The 21,461-nt window shown below is 25.6% G+C and overlaps 1 protein-coding gene across 3 annotated transcripts; it reads left to right on the forward strand.

Moving 5' to 3' along the window:
• The first annotated feature begins 121 nt into the window (after positions 1-121).
• ArfGAP1 (ADP-ribosylation factor GTPase-activating protein 1) lies at positions 122-21,443 on the forward strand. Of its 3 annotated transcripts, none has more exons than XM_016063460.4 (12): positions 122-274; positions 2,831-2,899; positions 4,518-4,627; positions 5,719-5,890; positions 7,309-7,493; positions 10,214-10,291; positions 11,069-11,183; positions 12,255-12,311; positions 14,692-14,757; positions 15,241-15,300; positions 17,068-17,201; positions 18,992-21,443. In XM_016063460.4, exons 2-12 carry the CDS (start codon positions 2,840-2,842, stop codon positions 19,341-19,343), a joined length of 1,389 nt encoding a protein of 462 aa, XP_015918946.1. In that variant the 5' UTR covers positions 122-274; positions 2,831-2,839; the 3' UTR covers positions 19,344-21,443. The 3 variants fall into 3 exon arrangements, with proteins under 3 accessions (XP_015918946.1, XP_071038321.1, XP_015918947.1); XM_016063461.4 differs by having other exon boundaries at positions 146-358; XM_071182220.2 differs by lacking the exon at positions 15,241-15,300 and having other exon boundaries at positions 134-274.
• Positions 21,444-21,461: the final 18 nt, after the last annotated feature.

The following is a 21,461-nucleotide window of genomic DNA, read 5'->3' on the forward strand; positions in this document are numbered from 1 at the left end:
AATTTAAATTTTGAAATACGATATTATTTTTCAATTTTTTATAATTAAATCACTTAGAATTTTTGTTTTTCATAAAAAAAGAAAAAGATTTTTACTTTCGGTTTCATTATCAAATTTCCCAGCATTCGTGATTAAAATTGGCAATGGCAACAAAATTTCTTTTAGACAGAAATGGAATGACAACTCATCAGAATTATTATAAAATAAAAATATTTAGCTTATAGAAATTTTTTTGAGGTTTATTATATTAATGTTTTAGTTATTTAAAAATCAGGTATGTTCAAGCATATAGAAATTTCTATAAATTATTGTGATTCAAACTCGTAGACCTTATTTTCTTTCAATAAATCTGCAACAGGTGCTGATTGTTATTGCTAACTAATATAAAAAATAAGCACTTATTATGTATTAATAATGAGATATTAGCCTCCATATTCCTTTATTTGCTTTTATAATTTCTTCCACCTAAATTTCAACTTAATATGTTCATACGTTTGACTTTAATATTGTATTTTTCCTTTTTTTTTTTCAAAAGGAAAAACAGGACTATAATTTTATACATTTGATTATATTTGTGTGATAATCTTGCAAATTAATGTCATTTGTGATATGAGTGTACATACAATTTTTGGAAATTTTCTCGGGAAATTGTTGGCACTTTTAAGTTATATCATAGCCTCTTTTTTTTCCATTCTTAAACCTTGGTATCTTATAATTTTTTTTATACGTGTTCATGTTTTCAATTTATAATTCATGTTTTCAATATAATAAACTATATGCTTGTATAATTAATCATGAAGAATACTTTATTTTGTTTTTATTGTATTTTTTATTTATGCATTTTGACATATCTTTTCAAACTTTACCAATTTTACAGTTTGCCTCTGTTGAGTTATAATTCCTTTTTTAGTTTATAAATTAATAATTAGAAGGGAAGATTTCCTTATTGGTATCTATGACCAAATAATCGTCAAATTTTAGTGACAAATGTGGAAGGTATTACTCACAGCCACCTCCTGCAAACCACAACATATATATTTTTAAATGTTTGCACTCTAAAAAACTCTTAGGTGCCAAGGCAAAGATAATAGGGGGGGACAAATACCAATGCGAAATATCCCCCTGTCAATGGGGTTCCTGGCAGTATGGTTATAACTTTCGCCAAAAGTTCTACAAATGTCGCTAAACTCATACTCATGAGCGACAAAACTGTCACCTTGGAAGCTACAAAATAGTAATGAAAAGTGGTTTTTAACATTGCCTTGTGGCAGAATTTTTTTGACCTATCTGCGACAAAGCTCTAGTACTAATATCATTTTGCAAGATACTTTTAATAATTATAAACATGTACGTTTCTAGTTTAAAATTTAAAAAAAAAGTGCTGTGTTTACAACAAAGAAAAAAACTACTATAATTTAATTGAATATGTAAAAATTTTTTATTCTTATACTATTGGTGAAATTTACACATTTTGTTGGGGGGAAAACTCACTATTAATTTCCTTCCTTGCAATTCGTAAATAATAATCGCAATATAAAATTAAAATCATGAAATCCGTAGCCGAAATAAAGATTGATGACAACAAATCGACTCCTCAAAAGGGGACTACTTAAACGTGTGTTTCGTTTCGAGATTAGGTTGTTATAAATAATCAGGGTTCTATTTAAAAGAAATTTGGGTCTGTTAACGGACCCTTCACAAAATATCTTTTCATAAAAATGGACCCTTCACAAAAGATTTTAACTTAAAATCGAACCCTTCTAAATGATTTTTCTTTTAATTGGACCCTTCACAAATTTGTTTAACTTCATTATTGTTTTGTTAATCGAATAAACCCTTCCAAGGGCAGAAAACAAGAAAGATGGATGTAAACGAATTAAGTTTTGTCTTCGGCAGACGATTCTTCCATTATTCGTCCGAAATGAATATTCTGCTTTCAGCAGTATAGGCTAAATACTAAATATTTGTATGTTGCATCTCTAATTTAGAAGCAGCTATTGCTGCTTATTTTTGAAAATTTAATTTCTTTATTATAATTTTTCAATGCTGAGCATAATCTTGTATCTATTTACAATTTAAAAACTCATTGAAAAAGTTTTTTGCAACTATTTGTTTTTTCCGAACCCTATTTGCACAAATTCATAAAAGCGGACCCTGGTTGAAAGAATGTGAGTAATTTTTTCACAATTTCACGAAAACCGGACCTTTCACAAAATGTCTGGACAGATCCCTGATAATATTGTATAAAAAATATCGGACTTGAAAACTGTGTAGAAATAAATAGCAATAACTGCCAAAAATTTGATAAAATCATTGCCTTGAAAAGCAAAATTTTTTACTTTTCAAAAAAAATAATCTTTCTTCAAGAACTCTATAACGTTCTGTGCCAATGTGTCTGCGTGGTGTTGCATTGAATGCCTGGTATTTAAGAAAAATTTATTATAATAATTTTATTATTTGCACGTAAGTTAGATTTTAATTTAAAAATTTTTTCACATGGAATAACTGAAAGTGGTGCAAATATTTTTAAATTTCAAATTTACATGTATTTTAATTATACATGTACGTAATACTGGTAGTACCTACCTATATTATCTTTCTAGATATCATTATTTAAGTTATGCAAAGGACAGTGTAGTGTTACAAATAAAGTGTGTTAAAACACCTGCTTCAATGTTCTAAATAAATATCAATTTCAGTAGACACAACATTTGTATTATCCATGCTCGTTTTGTTATTTTTCCTATTACTTATTCTGTAAGAATGATAACTTCTTTATTTATTTGTAAGTATTTAATTATTAACATGCTTAATGTTTGATTCATTGTAGATTCAAAGTATGGCTAGTCCTCGCACAAAACGAGTTTTACAAGACTTAAGAACTAAAGATGGCAACAATGTAAGTTAATAACGTAAAATCAATATGAAATATTTTGCAGATGCACTGCTATCTTATATTTATTATATAAATATTTTGATGTATTAGATATAAAAAGATGATTGTTTTCTACTTCTCTATTTAATAATGCATGATTATTATTGCACTAATTAGTCTACAGTCTAACCTTTTAACTATCTGGCATTGATGTTAACTTATTTTTAATGCTTTTAAATTTAATATGAAAATTAGATCCAAAAATTTTACAACTATTCCAAAGCTCAATATTACAACCCCAGCAAACCAAGTGAAAAAGATCCTTATTACATTAGGATGTCTATATTGTGTGTGTACACAGATAGCTTAAGCATAAACTTATAGCTCGAAAAACTTAAACATTTTTACAAAGTTATGTTATTCAATAAATTTTTAAAATGTCTATTTAATTTGACAAACTAATAATAAACATTACTTATTCAATTTAAATATGCAATATAACTCACTGCTCTTTAATAAAGCCACTAGTAAACAAAAATGGTTGGCATCAAACAAAACTATACTTTATTTAAAAGTTCTAAATTATAAAGGTGGAATCCTTCAGACATTTAAAAATAAAACATTCAAATTCAAACCAATCCTTTACATCCACAGTTCAATGGTAGACTGACTGACTTGTTCATATTGCAGCATAGGGTATTAGCCCTCTGGGAGATTTTTAAATTAAGCTAATTTTTACTGTTACATTTCTTATTAACTGGTTCTATATTTGAATTGAAATTGAATTTCTTAGGGTAAGATTGAAAAAAAAAATTGGAAACTAATGAAAACAACTTGCACAAGCACTTTTGTTTAATAAAAAATACTGTCTATAATCCTTATATTAGCTGTACTATATAATATATAAATTATATGTGAACTCAAAGGAATAAAATTTCCAAAGAAGATTTATATTTTGCACTATTACGGTGAATGAGATAAGTGTTTGCTGTTTCTTTTGTTAAGTTTTATGTAAGGGAAATATGAATGATACATTTATTCTTCCTTTTGAAAATTAAATTTTATAACATTAACATATTACTTTTCAAAAATAATAAATGCACATGAAGTCGATTTTCTGAAACAGTGTAATTTATTATTAACAGAGACTTTCTCGAATTCATAATTTTTTGCTTTTGATATTTTTCCCCCTTTTTTTTTTAATCATTTTCTCTTTTTCATATATATTTCCAATGAAAAAAAAAAAAACTGCACTGTCAAAAAATTTTCTATTATGCACTTTTCAAAATCTGTAAAAAGGAATTAAAATCATCTTTAAACTTATAGATTAAATAAACATTGAAGTCAGGTACAAATCAGGTGTTAATTCAAATTTTATACTTAGCCTATTTTTGTTTTTATGTAATTATTTTTCCTGTAAAAAACAAATTGTCACTATGTAAAAAAAAGTTTAAGTGTTATCCTGCATGGATATTGGTTTACATATATTATCCGTGTGTTCATTAAGGTTTTAGTTCATATTTTTTTTCAAAAAGATAAATATTAAAAATATTTGCAACGTATCAATATATAAATACATTTCAATTTTATTATACCCTTTTGAACATTAAGTCTTAATGTGGAAAAATTAAATATTTTGCAGAATTGTTTTGAATGTGGCTCCCATAATCCTCAATGGGTTAGTGTCACCTACGGTATATGGATCTGTTTGGAGTGTTCAGGAAAACATAGAGGCTTAGGTGTTCATATCAGGTAATTGTACATTCATTTTATTTTATGAAAACTGATATTTTTATATGAGACTTTTATGCATGAATCGTTTTACCAGTAAAAATATTATCCAAAATTTGATAACTTATAATCCTGCCATCAGATTTTACAATAACAAACTTCATAATTCTTTAGTTCGTATAAGCAAAAAGCTGAGAAGAGTAAACCACTGTAGTTTTTTTCAGCATTATTTCTTTATTTCAAAAAAAAATAATAATAATAATAATAATAATTTTTATTTTTCTAATGCCCCTGTGACCTTAAAATTAATCTTTCTGAAACTCATTTTTTAAAAAAATATTTCTTTGCAGCCTTATTTTACAAAGACAGAGCAACAAAGAACTTATTTTACTCAAACGCAAATGAGAAACTGCAAATAAGCAAGAAATTTATAAGAACAGTCATTATAAATTAAAAAATATAAAGAGCTAAGTTACCTATATATCTTTTTTTTATAGGAATTATTAAATATTGTATTTATATTGATAAAATATTAATTATTCTAAAAGTCAAAAATGTCAGGTATTGGAGTGGACTTTTAGAGTTACTATTAGATAATGAAGTGATATTCATTAAAGGGAGTTTAGAAAATGCTTTGTTGCTGGAATAAGTAAAAGATAGCAATAATAATATTATAAATTTAAAAGATACCAATTATAATATAATAAATTTATTTTTAAAAATTTGTATTACTTAAGTTTTTTAAAAAATACTTTTATTAACAAAAACAAGTTCCTCTTTTCTCCTTCTTGTTTTTTTTTTTAACTTGCAGTTAACTATTTATTTTTTAAATTGTATTATATTGAAGTAACATAAATTTTTTTATATAATTAAGTTTGTTAGAAAAATGCAAATTTTAAACTATGAGATAACCTTTCTCAAAGTTTCTACCTTTGATTTCCAATTGAGTTAAAACTCTGTTAAAATGCCTGTGATACGTAAAAAGTTGCTAATAGTTTTATTTAAAATTATTTTTGTGAAACATCAATTCATTTAAATTTTGAAAATTAATATTTACTCTGCATTTTCTAGCATTTGTCTCATGTATATCTTTACCTTTTTATTGTGTTTAGTTTTGTGAGGTCAGTTTCAATGGATAAATGGAAAGACATGGAATTGGAGAAAATGAAAGCTGGAGGAAACAGAAAAGCTAAAGAATTTCTAGAAAGTCAACCAGATTACAATTCAAAATTGCCCTTGAAAGACAAATATAGCACACGAGCTGCAGCTTTATATAGAGATAAGGTAAGCGTAATTTTTATATTCTATATAAAATCAGTAAATGTAACACTATCTTACTTGCAGCATTTTTATTTTTAGTTCTATAACTAGAGCTATTCTAAACATAGAAATTCTTCCAATTATATTGTTATTTCATTTAATTAATCAGTTCAGTTGAATAGCATGTTTTAGAAATTATACATATAATTTTAATTAATTACTAAAATATTAATTTGTTTATAATTATGCAAAGTTTTGTAAAAGTATTAATTTAAAAAGCATAGTGGTAATTAATGCTGTATTATTATATATTATATAGAAAGCAATAATAGGTTAATATTATTTAAAGTTCAAAATTCGGCATTTAACATGAAAGTTGAAAAAGATAATATATTTCTTAATATTCTAAATATTAATTATTCATTGTGATATTGTAATTTCTAAGTATTAAGTAGTTTAATCTTAGCCATCTCACTCTTAAAGATGGTACATTAATGCAAAAACTGTGTCTGGTAACCCGGCATGCTAAGTGTTTTGAGAATTTATCTTTGTAAAATGCTTGTTTCCCCTTCTTTAAATTGAAAAGACTAGTTATAACTATGTTGGTATTTATTATTTTTCAAAATTACTTGTGAAAAATAAAGAAATCCCGCAACAGCTGGGAGACTTATAATTTGGATATTAATTACATGATGGTGGCACTTTTGTTATCAAGCTGCTTTTACTTCTCAAATAAGCTTGTGCTCTTCGTCCTGAAGTAGCTACTTAAGATAGAAACCCAGTTCTACACAAAGGTAGCTTAGTGCCGTAATCAGTGTGCTATCACTACTCGAAATTGAGCCGCAATGTCTCAGTTATTTAGGCACTGAGCTGTCATTGTGAAGAACTAGGATTTGATCCCCAGTGCCAGCTTGAAGCCCACCCAGCTTCAGATCGATGGGTATCTATTTGTATCACCTAGTATCGCCTTTACTTCCAAGACAAGTCCATGCCTGGGAAGAAAAGGCGGCCTACTCGCAGTGCTGACCACATTGCTACAATCAAGTCGTTGGTCACAAAATTGTAGAACCTCAGCCTCCATGACCGCCCTTGCCCATGACAGGCTGTTGCAGGAAGGCTTTACTACCCCAAATCACTTACACTTAATTTTATCTTTGTTTTATATACTTTTATCTTTTAATCTATTTTATTTAAATCTTAGATTAACAAAATGATATCAATCACTATTATTACATAAAATACTTAACACAGTACTAAATTAAATGCAATTTAATTTAGTACAGTGACCATACTATTACATTATTGTTTCTTTAGGAAATAATGTAATAACTAAGAATGGTTAAATGCCGGTATTCTAGAAATTGATTTTTTAGTTATGTTTTTCTACAGTTACTCTTTCCGAAATACTTTTATTTAAAAAATTTCTTATTTATGTCACATAGATCAATACTGAAGCCCAAGGAAAAAATTGGTCTGTTGAAACTTCATCTGCTAAAAATCATGCTTCCACAAATATTCCAAAAAGTTCTTCAAGTAGCAGTTTGAAATCTTACAATTATTCAAATAATTATTCAAGCTCCAATTACCAAAATGATGACTGGGATAATTATAATTCTGGATATCAAAAGTAAACTTGTACTGTTTATCAACAGTTCAATTATATTTTAACATGTTTTTTTATTATGAGTTATTTATTAGTATTATTCATTTTTTACAGAAAGTACAGTAGGGAACCGATTATCCGGAACAATCGGGACCATCGCTATTCCAGATAACTGATTTTTCCGGTTTTTTGAATCGCTACTAAAAGCCGTTTTTTTATTGTTAAACCCAACTAAAAAAAAAATTGGAAGTAATCTTAAAAAGAAGAAAAAACGATGAAGTAATACACTAATGATTATTTCCAAAATGATGGTAAGGTAAAAATCTTTCAAAAAAGAACGAAAAATCCTGAAATCTTATATTTAAAAAAAATTTTTTTTTTTTTAAAAATTGCGGGAAAATTTATCAACTTTCGTTCCAGTTTTCTGATTTCCGGATAACGGGTTCTGTACTGTATATGTTTATCTGTGCTGTAAGTGTTTTTTCTAAACTTGGGATATTCAAAATTGTCGTAATGAGCATAAAAGTATTTCTCTTTTAAATATCTAATTCTAAATTACAATGGAGAAGATTTATTAAATAAAAGGAAAGTACTCTTTCTTTTAACATATTCACTGTGAATGAATAAACAAATGAAATGTATTGTGCATAATTAATTGAAATTTACTGTGAAAAAAAACTACTGACATTTAAAATGTTAGTTTAAAAAGAAATTTTTTTAGACTAATAAGGAAAAAGAAATATTCTTTTCTTATTTTTACCAGGTTGTCAAAGATGCTAGAATTAGCTATTTTAAAAAATTTTATAGATAACAACTTTTATCCCATGAAATAAAGGGAGTGTTACTACACAAAAGTACTCATAATATTTTTTAAAAATGAGAGTGACATACTTCAAATACAGGGTTGCCACAGGTGACTAAAGTGCAACTATATTTGGCATGAGGCGACTAGGGCAACTTTATTTGCCTGAAAAGGCTATAAAAAAAAGCAACTATTTTCAAGAAAAGGAGACTATTGGGAGACTTTTCTGTACTGCTAGCGTTGTTTTTTTTTAGCATAAATTGGGCTCAAAATCTGTGACCCACGATAGCTTTTGAACACGCTGAACTTTTTTTTCTTAAAAAATTCATTTGAGTTATTCATTTTGAGTTGCAAATTTGAGTCTTCACTTTTTCATTCGTTCAATCTGCAGATTATTATATTGTACTACATTTTTCTGTGTTTAAGTTGATTTGTGGTATAAGTGCACCCCTATTTTAGACTTCACTGTTTAGGATTTTGCTTGCTTGTGTTCTGAGTGAAAGCCACCTCTGAATTCTCACTTTTTGAAAAGTAAACTTTTAAACCCATTATGAGGATATTGCAGGCAAAGTGACTGAAACTAACACTGATAAGATATTAATTTAGCCCCCGGTCACAATGTTTTAAATTTTTCTTGTTTTTTAAACTATACAATAATAATGATAACTTTGTTGTGTTATATATATTAGAGCTAACTCTTTGCTATTTAAAAATTGGATTATTAATTGACTAGCTGAATACTCATTCTTCGTTCAGGATGTAAAAAAAGTAATAAATCAGTATTAATCAGCACTAAGAAATCATGCACAAAACTGAGCGAGTTGTACCATCGCAATTAATGAATCCAAAATAATTAGATTTTTTTATTATTATTATTTGTTGCCACACATTCCCAATGAGTTTGTTATTAGATTAAATAAAACACTTTTTAAAAAGTTATTTTCCTCTAAAGAAAGATTAACTGCATTCATTATCAATTAAATTAACCACATTCATTCATTGGCCTGAGGCTATTGCTCAAAACCAACTCTCCCATACAATTGAAAAACTTTGCAAGTGCTTCGCAATACATTTTAAGAAAATTGGCTTGACAATATTTTTCTTTCTTTTACTAATACTATCAAAACTGTGTATTAATACTATCAACAATATGTACTAATACTGTCAACACTAAAGTAGAATTTCAGAAAACTCATAAGAAAAAATAATAAGGTTTTTTTTGTTTTTTGTTTTGTTGCAATATGTAGTTTGTAACAAAAATTGCTGTTTAAATTTATTTTCCATTTTACGGTATTATCTCTTTGATGCAACTTACACCCTTTTAGGGTAAAAAATCATTACTACAATCATTACTACATATTTGGTGCCTATTAAAACATCTATAACAGTATGGTGATTTTTGAGTTTCTTCTATGTAAATAAGTAAATTTTCTTTTGCCTTTTTCTACAGAACCTATTTTTTTTAATTCAGTTACCATCGATTTTAAATTATTTGTTTAAGAAACATGTTTTAAAAGCCAAATTATAATTAAAATTTGGTTTTAGATATTTATTGGGTTGTAGCCTTCAAATATCATCCACCTTGATTTTTGCACTAATGAAAAAAATAATTAACTATTAAAGAGGGTGCAATAAAGTTCATTTTTAATCAAACAGTTCTAAGTAAATGTAAGAAGTAAAAAGTAAGCTAACCAATTTCGCTGGTGCTCATATACAGTTTAATTTATAATGATGCCTAGATGTAAAAAATTTTCAAATGTCACTCCCGAAAAAACTAGATAAAATTGTCCCTTACTGTGGTTGTCCTAGCAATGATAATTCTGGTCCTAGCAATAATAGTTCAGAAAAGATGAACTCTTAATTTTTTTTTTATAGATGTTCTGATAGTGTTAAAAGATTTGCTAAGATTAGATTGTGTTAAAAGTTTTATTTTTATCTTTAGTGTGCAAGAGAAAAGTGTAAATCCTCAAAGAGATGCTTTTTTCAATAAGAGACAAGAAGAAAATTTATCTAGGCCAGAGTAAGTAACCTTCTTATTGAAATAATTAAAGATATTTGTCATTAAGAATTTAATTTTGTATTTCACATCTTATTATTAAATACAAAATAGTAATAATTATGAAGGAAATTGGTTCCTTTAAAACATTTTTATATTTTGATTGCACATATATTGACATAAAGTAATTTTTTTTAAATTTAAAATGGTGATAAATATTAAGTTAAATAATGGGAAAAATTTTTTTTAAATTTTCCTTATAATTAATTTTGTGTAAAAAAAATATTAAATTGTATGCCAATGTTTTTTTCTTAACACAGATAGTAGTTGTGAAAGTTGTTTCTTAATACTTAATCTGACTATTAAAAGTTATTCAAAGCACATACTACTATGGTTTTTCCTCGTCTTATAGGCAATTCCAATGGTGACTAATGGCATTTTGATAAGTTTTCTTATTTTAAACTTTTTTTTATTGATAAATATCTAATCTTTTAATTAAAAAAAAATTATATGTTTTTTAAAAGCCTAATATTATTATGCATATAAGAAAAAGAGGTGAAAATTAAAAATGTAGTATTTTAGAGCTTTTATCATTTTTAAAATGCTAATATTGTTATTACTATGGTTAAAATGGTATGAATAATACAAATTCCATTGGCTTTATTTATTTATTTTTTAAAAATCTTTAATTTTGTTTTCCTTCAAATTTGAGTTATAGTACAGGTGCTTGTATTAATATACAATGTTAAAATTTCTATATTTCTAAAATATAATATTTTTTATTTTTTTCCTTTCATGCAGTAATATTCCACCAAATCAAGGTGGGAGATATACGGGATTTGGATACTCCATGGCGCCTCCTCCTAAGAGCCAGTCTCAAGAATTTGTGGATGGGGCTTTGTCATCTTTATCATCTGTAAGTGTATCAATTATGCATATATGTCTTTAAATATAAACTATTTACACAAATGTTGTCTATATTTTATTCTCATATTAAATATGCTTTTCTTTAATAAAAATTTTTAAGTGTATCTTCGTTATTAATGTCCAAATCAATTTTAAACTACTGAAATTAATGTATACTAGGTATGTATGTATTTTTTTTTCTTTCTTTTCAAACTAGTCAGTCAGCAATTTAGGGCAGCATTTAACTGAACAAGTAATTTTTTTCCTTATTAGGTAATTTATTCCTAAATATTTAAGCAACAGGTTTATTTATTATATTTTAAACTACTAGATAATCGGTAGTAATGAATAAATAAACTTGAAGTTAGAATGCTTAATGTTTATTTAATTTCTGCTAAGTTTTAGAAACTTTTTTATATTTAATTTCAAATAAAAAAAATTAAGCTTACTTTAAAAAATACTTAAACTTAATGTATTATCTAATGCATATTCATTTGAATTTTAAAGAAGTAACTGGTATATTTTCAAAATTAAGGAATTTTTTACTTTAAATATTTATTAGATCTTATGCTAAAATCACAAAACCATTTTATGCAAACATAGCACTTGATATAATCAATGATAAAACTGGGTTTTAAAATCTGTCAAATAACTTGTAGTACATTTGTTTCTATTTATGACTGCATTAGTATTATATCTACACACAATAAAAACAAATATAAGTTTCGTTAAAAAAATAGAAAGAATTTTTGTTGTATATCAAATTTATAAAATATCAAAAAATCAATTTTCTTCATTCAAAGAACTAAGCGTTTAATTAAATATAAAGATAAGCAGCTGAAAAATGAATATTTGATCTAAATTCTTCAAGACTTTTAATTTTAAACTAGGACTTTATGCATGGATTGTTATATTTAAAAAATAATTAATCTTTTTTATTGTATGCAAACTTATTTTATTGTTACATTATATATTTATATGGAGATTTTTAAAATTCACCAGTGTTTGCTTTTTCTCAAATCTATTTTTGATTGCAAATTTTTTTATTGAGAAAATTATATTTTTTGATTTATACCTATAGGGATGGTCTGTGTTTGCATCTGGAGCTTCCAAATTAGCTTTCAAAGCATCTGAAAATGTAAGAGCATATATCCTTTCTCTGAATATCCTAATAATTTTATACAGTATCTCAACTCTGATTGTAAAAAAGCATAATAGTTTTAAATTTTAATTGTATTTTTTCAGTAATATGTAAAAAATTTAAAATAAATCTATTCTACATATCCAGTAACTGTAAGCATAACATTTAATGCAGTATGCATATTATAACATGGCGTTAAAATAACTTCTATTATTATTTTAACCTCATATTATAATATGCATACTGCATTAATAAATAACTTCTATTATTCTTTTTTTTTTTTCATTTCTTATTTTGATAGAATTTTCTAATTCACTATTGCTTACACAGGGTGGCCACCCACCTGGAAAACCTGGAATTATCAGGGAATTTTTTTATACTGGAAAAATCAGGAAAATTTAGATAAAAACCTGGGAAATCAGGGAATTTTAAAGAAAAGCTGGAAATTTTTTCTTTGATAATTTTTTTAATTTCACTAATTTAAATTATTTCATCCATTATACCCACTTTTGTAGACGGAAATGTTTCTCCAAGCAGTTGAAATATCATCAACTTAGCGATACTTAGCTTGCATTAAAATTTGCTCCATTACAGATCTGTTAAACTAGAATGCCACATTAAATTCTCCCACGTTTGTTAAACGAATGTCCTGTGGCCTCTATGTCCTGTGACCTACCTTTGACCACTATGGGACTGTGCAATTTAGGAAAGATTGTGGTGGAGGTGGAAGAAGGGGTTAGGTTATTAGCTTCTGTTTTTAAATTATGTCCTCGTGCTGAATCCATTTATGGCTCAATTTTATTCTGATGCTTTCATGGTAATTTTTTTCCATTTTGACAAAATGTTTTTGTATTTTTAACTTTATAAGATTCTCCAAAAATTAGTTGGTTATAATTTAATAATAATAGATTTTATATTGCACTCTTTTTTCTGAAAGCTTTTGTATTCCCATTCAAAGAATACAAAAACTTGTGAATTATTTTTTCTCAGTAAATCATCCAATCACACTTTTTTTTACAATCGCTAACAGCAATGTTTGTCGACAAATTGTTGCATTAATGCTAATTTTTTCTATTTCATTTTAACCTTTTATAACATATTTTAATTTTAAAAAAAAAGTTTTTTTAAGAACTAACTATATGTTAATATTTAATTTTACTCTTTTGTTGGTCAATATATGATTTTTGATTCAAAATTTTGTACCAAAACATTAAAAAATAAATAAAAAATCTTGCCCAATTGTCAAAATAAATTATTTTTTTCAAGATGATATGTTAAAAAAGTAACATTTTGAATAAAATATTTTATAATATAGACACTTTTGTTGTACACATACACTTTATAAGAAAAAAGAAACAAAAACCTGGAAATTTTAATAATGTTTTAAGTTTTCAAGATGCAACCAATAATTTTTAAAAAAATTTAGAAAATAATGGTTTTTCTTTTAATTTTTGTAACATTGATTTTAATATTAAGAATATAATTAAGAATTATTAGGCTTTTTTTCATTTTTTTTTCATTGACTAATATTCCAATTATGTTCAATTCTTCTGTGTGACATTTTTCATGACGTCACTACCTTCTTTCCTGCTGTCGCGCACTTTTGGGGGAGTTGTTTTCATTTTTCAGTCTATTGAATTTATGTTTTGCAGTCGTTTATGAATTATTCAGTAATTTGGATTGTTGTTATTGAAAGTAGTTTTCTTTCTTACTTTCCTTCTGTAATTGTCTTGTTTTATTCCAATGAATGTATAAGCTTTCGTATTTGACAAGTAAGTTTTCTTTCTTACTTTCTTTCTATATTTGTCTATATTTTCTTTATTCTACTGTTTTATACTTCTGTAATTTAAACTGCATTTTATTACATATTTTACTATTTATTTTTGTATTCTTATTCTGGACTGGGGCAAGACTTTTGGGGTACAGAGAAAGCATTTTTGACATTTGTCTTAGCTTTCTCGTTAGAAAAAGTTTTGCATTTTTATGACAATTCAGGACTGGTACCCCCTTGATTGTCATATTTTTTCAATTTTTACTAATTTTTCTTCGTCTCATTTGTTTTGGAAATTTTAAGATTTTTATCTGGAAAAATCAGGGAAATTTGAAATCTGATTTGAGTGGTCACCCTGTTACAGTTAAATTAGAAGGTTATAATTTAACAGTAATTTCATCATGAGTTATCTTAAAATGACAAATCCTACTAAAATTAGTCATTTTATTGTCGTTTTTGATAATTTACCTTTTTTAGTTAAAATTTGTCATGATTATGAACAGGCTACTACACTTGTTATTTATGGTTTAAATATCTAGAAATGTTTAATATCTTTATAAAAATTAACATGGGGTCTGAAACTTTTTTTAAATAATTAATTTTCAGGCTGTTAAATTTGGTAGTATAGCTTCTCAGAAAGTAGTGGAGTTGTCTGAATCTGTAAATGAAAAGGTATATTTCTACAATGTTTTTATTATTATTATTTTTTAATATTGTTCTTCTATTTAAAAAAAAAAAAAAGAGCTTAAGTCCTAGTGAATTGTTATACATTTTCTCTATTTGTTATTTAATTATACATACACATTTTCTCTATTTGTTATTTAATTATACATACACATTTTCTCTATTTGTTATTTAATTATACATACACATTTTCTCTATTTATTATTTAATTTAATGAAAATATTAAGAGAAGTTATTTTTATTTTAAATTGTTGTTTGTTTGTTTTTTAATTACTGAAATAATTTTATCCTTATTATTCATTTTAAAAAAGTGGCATGTATAAACCACATAAATTTGTTGAAGGATTTTTTTTCTTAATTTTGCTCAAAAATATTTAGGTTTTTATTTTTATGTATGCTTGGTTTAATATTTTATTTTATATTTTACTTTATTATTTTTGTATGTTTTTATTCATTTGAATGTTCTGTTAGGTTAAAGAAGGTACTTTAGTTGATGATCTCTCATCCCAAGTCACAAATATAGGTAGTAAGGTAAGAATGATTAGGATAAATTTCTAATAGCATCTAAGCATTAACATATAATACTTTCTGTGTCAGTACAAAAAGTGTTGGCTTTCATTTTCTACTATTTATGGTTCAATTGATTTAGTTTATTTCTTGAAAATATTCTTGAGGCTTTGCAAAATGAATTAAAACTGAAAAATGATCCCCCACCCCAGTAAAAGACGTGTTTGAAAAAAATATCATCCACAGAATTTTGGTCATAAATGTGTATAAGCAGCAGAAAAAGCTTTCCAGCATTGTTCCCAGTTGTAATAACTTATTTTTATAAGTCAGGTTTCTCAATTACGATGCAAATGAAATGAAGTCAAAAAATTAAATTTGAAGTTTAAAGTGGCTTGCATTTTGCTAATGCAAACATTACTTTGTATATCCAAGAATTATTTAAAGAAATACTTTCATATAGCATTTTTTGTTTGAAATTTATCAAATTATGTATTTAAAGACATAGTTTTAATTTAAATTTTGTTAAAAAAATATATAAATCTTTTTAAATTAAACATACGTTTATAATTTAGTACCTATTAAGTATTATAATTTCGCATAAACAAGTGTATTGTAGCATGTTATATTTAATTTAATAATGTTAAAAAAAATTCTATTCTAATTTTCTTTTCGATATAAAAAAATTTTCCTAGTAAAGCTGTACTAAAAGTTTTTGATTTGAAAATTTTTTTAATTTTTACGAAATTCTGTCCTAATTAATTGAAGTAAAATATCAATTTCTAAACTTGTTATGCCTAGGAATTTTAACTTAAGCTAATTTTAACTGTTCCACTTTTATCTTTTATAAAAGTGGAATTATTAAAATTGAAATTGTATTCAGTATTTTATATTTAAAATTATTTTAAATTTTTGAGCTAACTATGTATATATATTTTTATAAACTAAAAATAATTATTTTTCTTTATTTTTACATCATTTATTTCTTTAGCATAGCAATAAAGTTAATCTGTAAACTCTAAAATATTTTAGAATCTACTATTATATTAAATGAAAACAAATTTCATTAAAATGATAATAGTCTTTTCCTTACTCTATATAAATAATATTTCAGGAAAAAATTTAGTAACAAGTATTACAATGAGTTAAATTAATAAATTATTTTCTTGAAATTTTAACAGTAACTTTTGTTAGGTTAACACAGAGGATTAATGTACAATTTTAAATTAATAAAAAACTAAATTCGAAAAAAAAAATTCTCTATCTATGCACACAGAATCTTCTAAAAAGAAGAAAAAAAGTCACATTAAAAGCTAGTTTTTTAAAGCCAAACTTTCTCCATATTTATTTTATATATAATCATTACTAGATGGCAGCACCAATAACAAAATCGGTAATTTTGTTTACTTATTGTTGATTGTAATTAAAGATTTTGGTCTGCTTATATATTATCAAGCCCAAAGTGGTGCTTCTTTCTTTATTCCTCTTTGGTTGTGAGAATAGCATTTGTGATGGTACTGTTAAAACAAGTCTTAAACATATGAACAAAGGAAAGATGCGGAAATGATGGATTGAGATTCGACTGTATAAACATAATGTATGAAAATACATAAAATAATATTAAGAAATATATAAAAAAGTTTAGTAATCAATTGCTAAAGCCCTTAAGTGCTCATAATATTCTAATAATAATTAAAAAAATTTTAAAAAAAAGAAGTGTCAAAGGTATTCACACAATTACAAATCTTAAATTAGTATTTATTTTTTTTAATAATTCCTCTCAATTTATTTTAGGTGGCTGATGTTGGAAAGAAAGGTTGGACAGATATTTCTACTATTTTTTCGCAAAAAGTAACTTTGGAAAAAGCTGAAGGGGCCCCAAATGAAAAGTCATCACTTTTAGGTCTGGGAAATGCCAATAATTTAAGGTCAGATATTATTTGCCTAATGTCACAAAGTAGTAAAGTTTATTTTATAAATTTGTTATATGGAATTCAAGATCTTGATCAGATTGTTACGTTGATTACGAAAGTACAGCAAAACATTAGCACTATTTATTAAGAATGAAGCATGTTGGTGTTTTTTATATTGGGTTGCTCATAACTTAAGTTATAGATTAACATATATTTAAATAAAATATTTCAAAAAAGTAAGTTTATTAATATTGATTTATCTGGGTTTCAATTTTACGTTAGAATAATATGTATAAATTTTTATAGATTTCCTAATGAATTATATTTTTTAAACCATTTTACATTTGTTTTATGTCAGTATTTGTCGTCATCTGCAGAAAATTGGTCATCTAATGATTGTTCTTTATAGTTAGTTTTTTTTTATAACAGTTGGACATTATATTAATGTGGTTTGTTAAAAAAATAGTTGCATTACCGATTGAGTAAAAGAATTTCATTTATTTAGTTCATCTCAAGGTAATGTGATAAAAGTTCACCCATTTAAATTTGTATATATATATATAATATGTACTGCCTCCAAAAAAGGTGTTAGACATTTTTGCACTTTCAAAACTAACATTTTTTTACTGATAAGAAGTCAATGAATAAAAATAGGTTTTGAGTAAACTATTCAAACCACTATTTCCTATAATGTTACCGCACAATAAACATGAAGCATCTAGAATTCTCTATGAATAAAGACCACCTATTTTTAACCTTCTTAGGAGGTCTTGGGATCATTATTAAGAATTTGGAGTGTATATTGAACCTGTCTAATCATAACCTCTCAAAATTTCTTTTCCAAGAGTTCTATATATTTATTGTTCATATTTTTCTTGTTTGAAATATGTATTTACTCTTTTTGGGAAGTGTTGTAAGAGGTAACTTATTTTAGTGTTAAAACATGTGGTATTACACTATTCACATTCTTCTTGATTTTAGTTTTGCTCAATTTTCTGGATGTATGATATCTAACAAAAATGGCAGCTTATGTATTTCAAGTGTAACGCTTTTTGCTTAAAAGGGAAATCAAAAAATTTTAAGGAAGTGAGTAAAAAAATAACATTAAAAGGACAAGTAGCTAAATTATTAAAGATCTCGAAAAGTATTTTGTTTACAATAATTAAAAATCATGATGTAATTCTAAATGCTGAAGAACTGAGTGTTCCAATTTCATGAATCAAAATTTAGAAGAAGCATTGAATGACTGGGTTAAGTTTGTGTGCAATATTAAAATATGTCATTTGAAAAAATTTTAATGTATTTTTGACTTTATGAACTACATTAAATAATACTTATTGACATAAAAAACTGTGTACTTAACAATTTCATTAGTCTATTTAAAGTGTAACATGTTTTTGCTAAAATAAATCCAGTATTAATGAAATGGAAGTAAATATTTGCACTAGTTTTATGTATTCACGATATAGGGACCTAATGTCTTAATGTCCATAGACCACAGGGATCGTTATGTCGACTGTGTTTTCGTGCTATGTCTCGCAATGCCAGTTATTTTACTGGATATTCTAAATAAGAAAAAATTTGCATAAGTAAAACACTTATATTGTTGTTCTCTCAAAAAGTAGCATTTTTTCTCTGTTAAATATTGATTGCTGTAAGGAGTCGTGATTGCTGTAGATGTAAGGAATGTATGCATATAAAGCTTATAAATTTTTTTCAATGTTATTTTGAAATTTTTTCAGAATTCACTTATTTTTTATCAAATTAAATCCAGTGCTTCTGATCTGTACTTATACTTTATATAGCTCTCCTACTCAAGGAGCAACATCAAATAATGATTGGCAAACAGAGGATTGGAAATGGTCTGAGGATCAAGTGCACTCAACAAATCACTCCTCGAGATTAAGTGGAGCCCGTTCTCCAAAATCCCCAAAACATTCCTCTAGAAATAGCCCATCATCCCCAGAAAATAGAAAAATTGTCGAAGGGGACAATCTGCTTATTGATTTTGGCAACAATGTTGAAGGCAAGCTACCAGAACAAAATAGTAAGAAGTATGAATGGGACAATAATTGGGAAGATTCGAATTGGGAGGATCTTGATAAAAAATCAACAAGCAGAGGAGGTTACCAAAGGATAGGATCAAAAAAAGATTGAAATATTTTAATTACGCTGTAGAAATCCCATTTTAACTGTAATGGCTATTCTATGTAACACACTATTGTGTGATAGTTCATCCAGGTTATTGGGAAATAAAAATTTTAAATTGGTGTTTTTACCTATTTATTTTTATGTAAAATTTTTATATTAATTAAACAGCTTTATTTTTAACACAAATACGTTTTTTGTAGCCATATGCAATTTTGCAGAGTTTATTTTTTTATCTTTTAGCTTATTTTTCGGTATTCTGCATTTAGTAATTTCTTTTTTCTTTAAAAATGCTCATTTTTGTTTTATTCAATTTCAGTATTAAAGAACTGATTATGATATTTATATAAAAGTTTAGATGCATGCATAATAATATTACATATCAGGACATGTGATTTTTTTTTTTACCCCCTAGTTTTTAATCATTTGTTATTGTAAAAATAATTTTTTAAAAAGTAAGTTCATTCATGTCTGTACTCATAAACATGTGTTTGATTGTGGATAAATAAAAGTTTCCTATTTATAAGTATGGATGTACGATGTTAGAAACTTGTTTGTGGGTAGCATATTTCTGTATTAATGTGTAAATGACTAAACTATGTAACACACGATTTGAAAAGCTGTCTTATTTTTTCATAAAATTAATAAGTAACTTCTATAACTAATAAATAACTTTATTGTTATGATTATTTTTTTAATTTTAAGTTATGAAAAACATGTATATTTTATTTTCTAAATTAAATTTTTCTAGTTTTGTGTTAAACTTTGAGTAATGACTCACCCTGTCTGTTTTCCTTTTGAATATGTGTGAAGTTTAATAGTATAAAAGGTAATATAACTTTTTACATTTTGGTGAGTTTAAAGTGTAAATATGTACTGTTAAAAATGAATCAGATATTTTACAATTTGAATTATCAATGCTGATATTATATCTAAAAGTGCCTGTGAAAATTATTTTAATGTTAATAGCGAAAGTTAATAGTTAAACAAAATAGTTTGTTAATAGATGTAATTATTTTGGCATGTTTGTTGCAGAAAATTATTTTTTGTCCTAGCATTGTTCTAAATAATAATATAATTTCTTTCCCATTTTCAAATGAATTTTGAGTTTAAGTACTATTATACATTTTAAACGAAATTTTAGACCAAATAAGTGCATCCAGATGTTTATATTTCTTTCTATTTTGAATATAAACAAGTTTACATGCTTACACACATAAAGTTAAGTTCATATAAATATTGAAAGATCAAATAAGCTGTTTAGTTTAAAACTAGTTTTTTAATTCATATTTTGGAAAAATTTTCAGTTTCTGGTTTAATAGTTTAGTTTAAGTTCATTTCAAATTCATATTTTAACTGATATTGTAAAAAATATTAGTAAAAGTTAGTCCCTATTTTATTTAAAATCAATTAACCTTTCAGGTTAAGTTGTATATATTTGAGATTTATAACTGACAGTGTTCACAATCTTGTTAATAAAATTTGTAAATTGTTAATGTTTAAAAGAAACTTTAAGTAAAGTTTTCCATTATTTGAAATTGTAAGGTAGCATCATTGTAGCATTTTATTTTCATAAATTATCAGTAAGTTATGTAATTCCACTGTGTTATTATAAAAAAAGAACTCTTCTGTGCCATTTCTTGTTCTGCTTGTATTCTTGATTGTCCCCTAAATAATTTTTAAAACATGCATTTATATCTGTTATTTAAAATGGTTTATTAATTTGTGTGTATATTTTTGAATTTGTGGAGAAAAAAAAGTTTTATTGCTGTTTTACATAATAAATTGAATGCTCTGTATTTTTCAAAAAAAATTCTGTAAAAATATTAATATTTAATCGATTTTTAGATGCCTCAATCTTCAGTTTTTGTTGTACTAATGATAATGTTCAAGATAATTTCTAATTAAGATTTGAATTAAAATGATTTTTTTTCTTCTGTTGAAGAAAGATCAGGTTTTTATTGTTTCTTATTCATGAATAAGAAGCTTGTGTTTAACTGGTAATTTTAAAATATGTAGTTAGTTCGAAACATGAGAGCCAAATTATTATTTGCTTTCTGTTGAAATTAGATTTAAGAAAATAATAAACAATATATATTTGTTTTGCAACTTTTTGTGGCTTTTATT

Source organism: Parasteatoda tepidariorum, chromosome 4, assembly GCF_982258835.1.
Source record: "Parasteatoda tepidariorum strain Cologne lab strain chromosome 4, Ptep-v5.0, whole genome shotgun sequence".
Taxonomy (NCBI): domain Eukaryota; kingdom Metazoa; phylum Arthropoda; class Arachnida; order Araneae; family Theridiidae; genus Parasteatoda; species Parasteatoda tepidariorum.

Excerpts from the sequence above, each read along its gene's own strand:
- ArfGAP1 (XM_016063460.4), top strand. The coding sequence starts at position 2,840 with ATGGCTAGTCCTCGCACAAAACGAGTTTTACAAGACTTAAGAACTAAA. Across the intron at positions 5,891-7,308 it reads CAGCTTTATATAGAGATAAG|ATCAATACTGAAGCCCAAGG; the intron begins GTAAGCGTAATT and ends TATGTCACATAG. Across the intron at positions 10,292-11,068 it reads GAAAATTTATCTAGGCCAGA|TAATATTCCACCAAATCAAG; the intron begins GTAAGTAACCTT and ends CCTTTCATGCAG.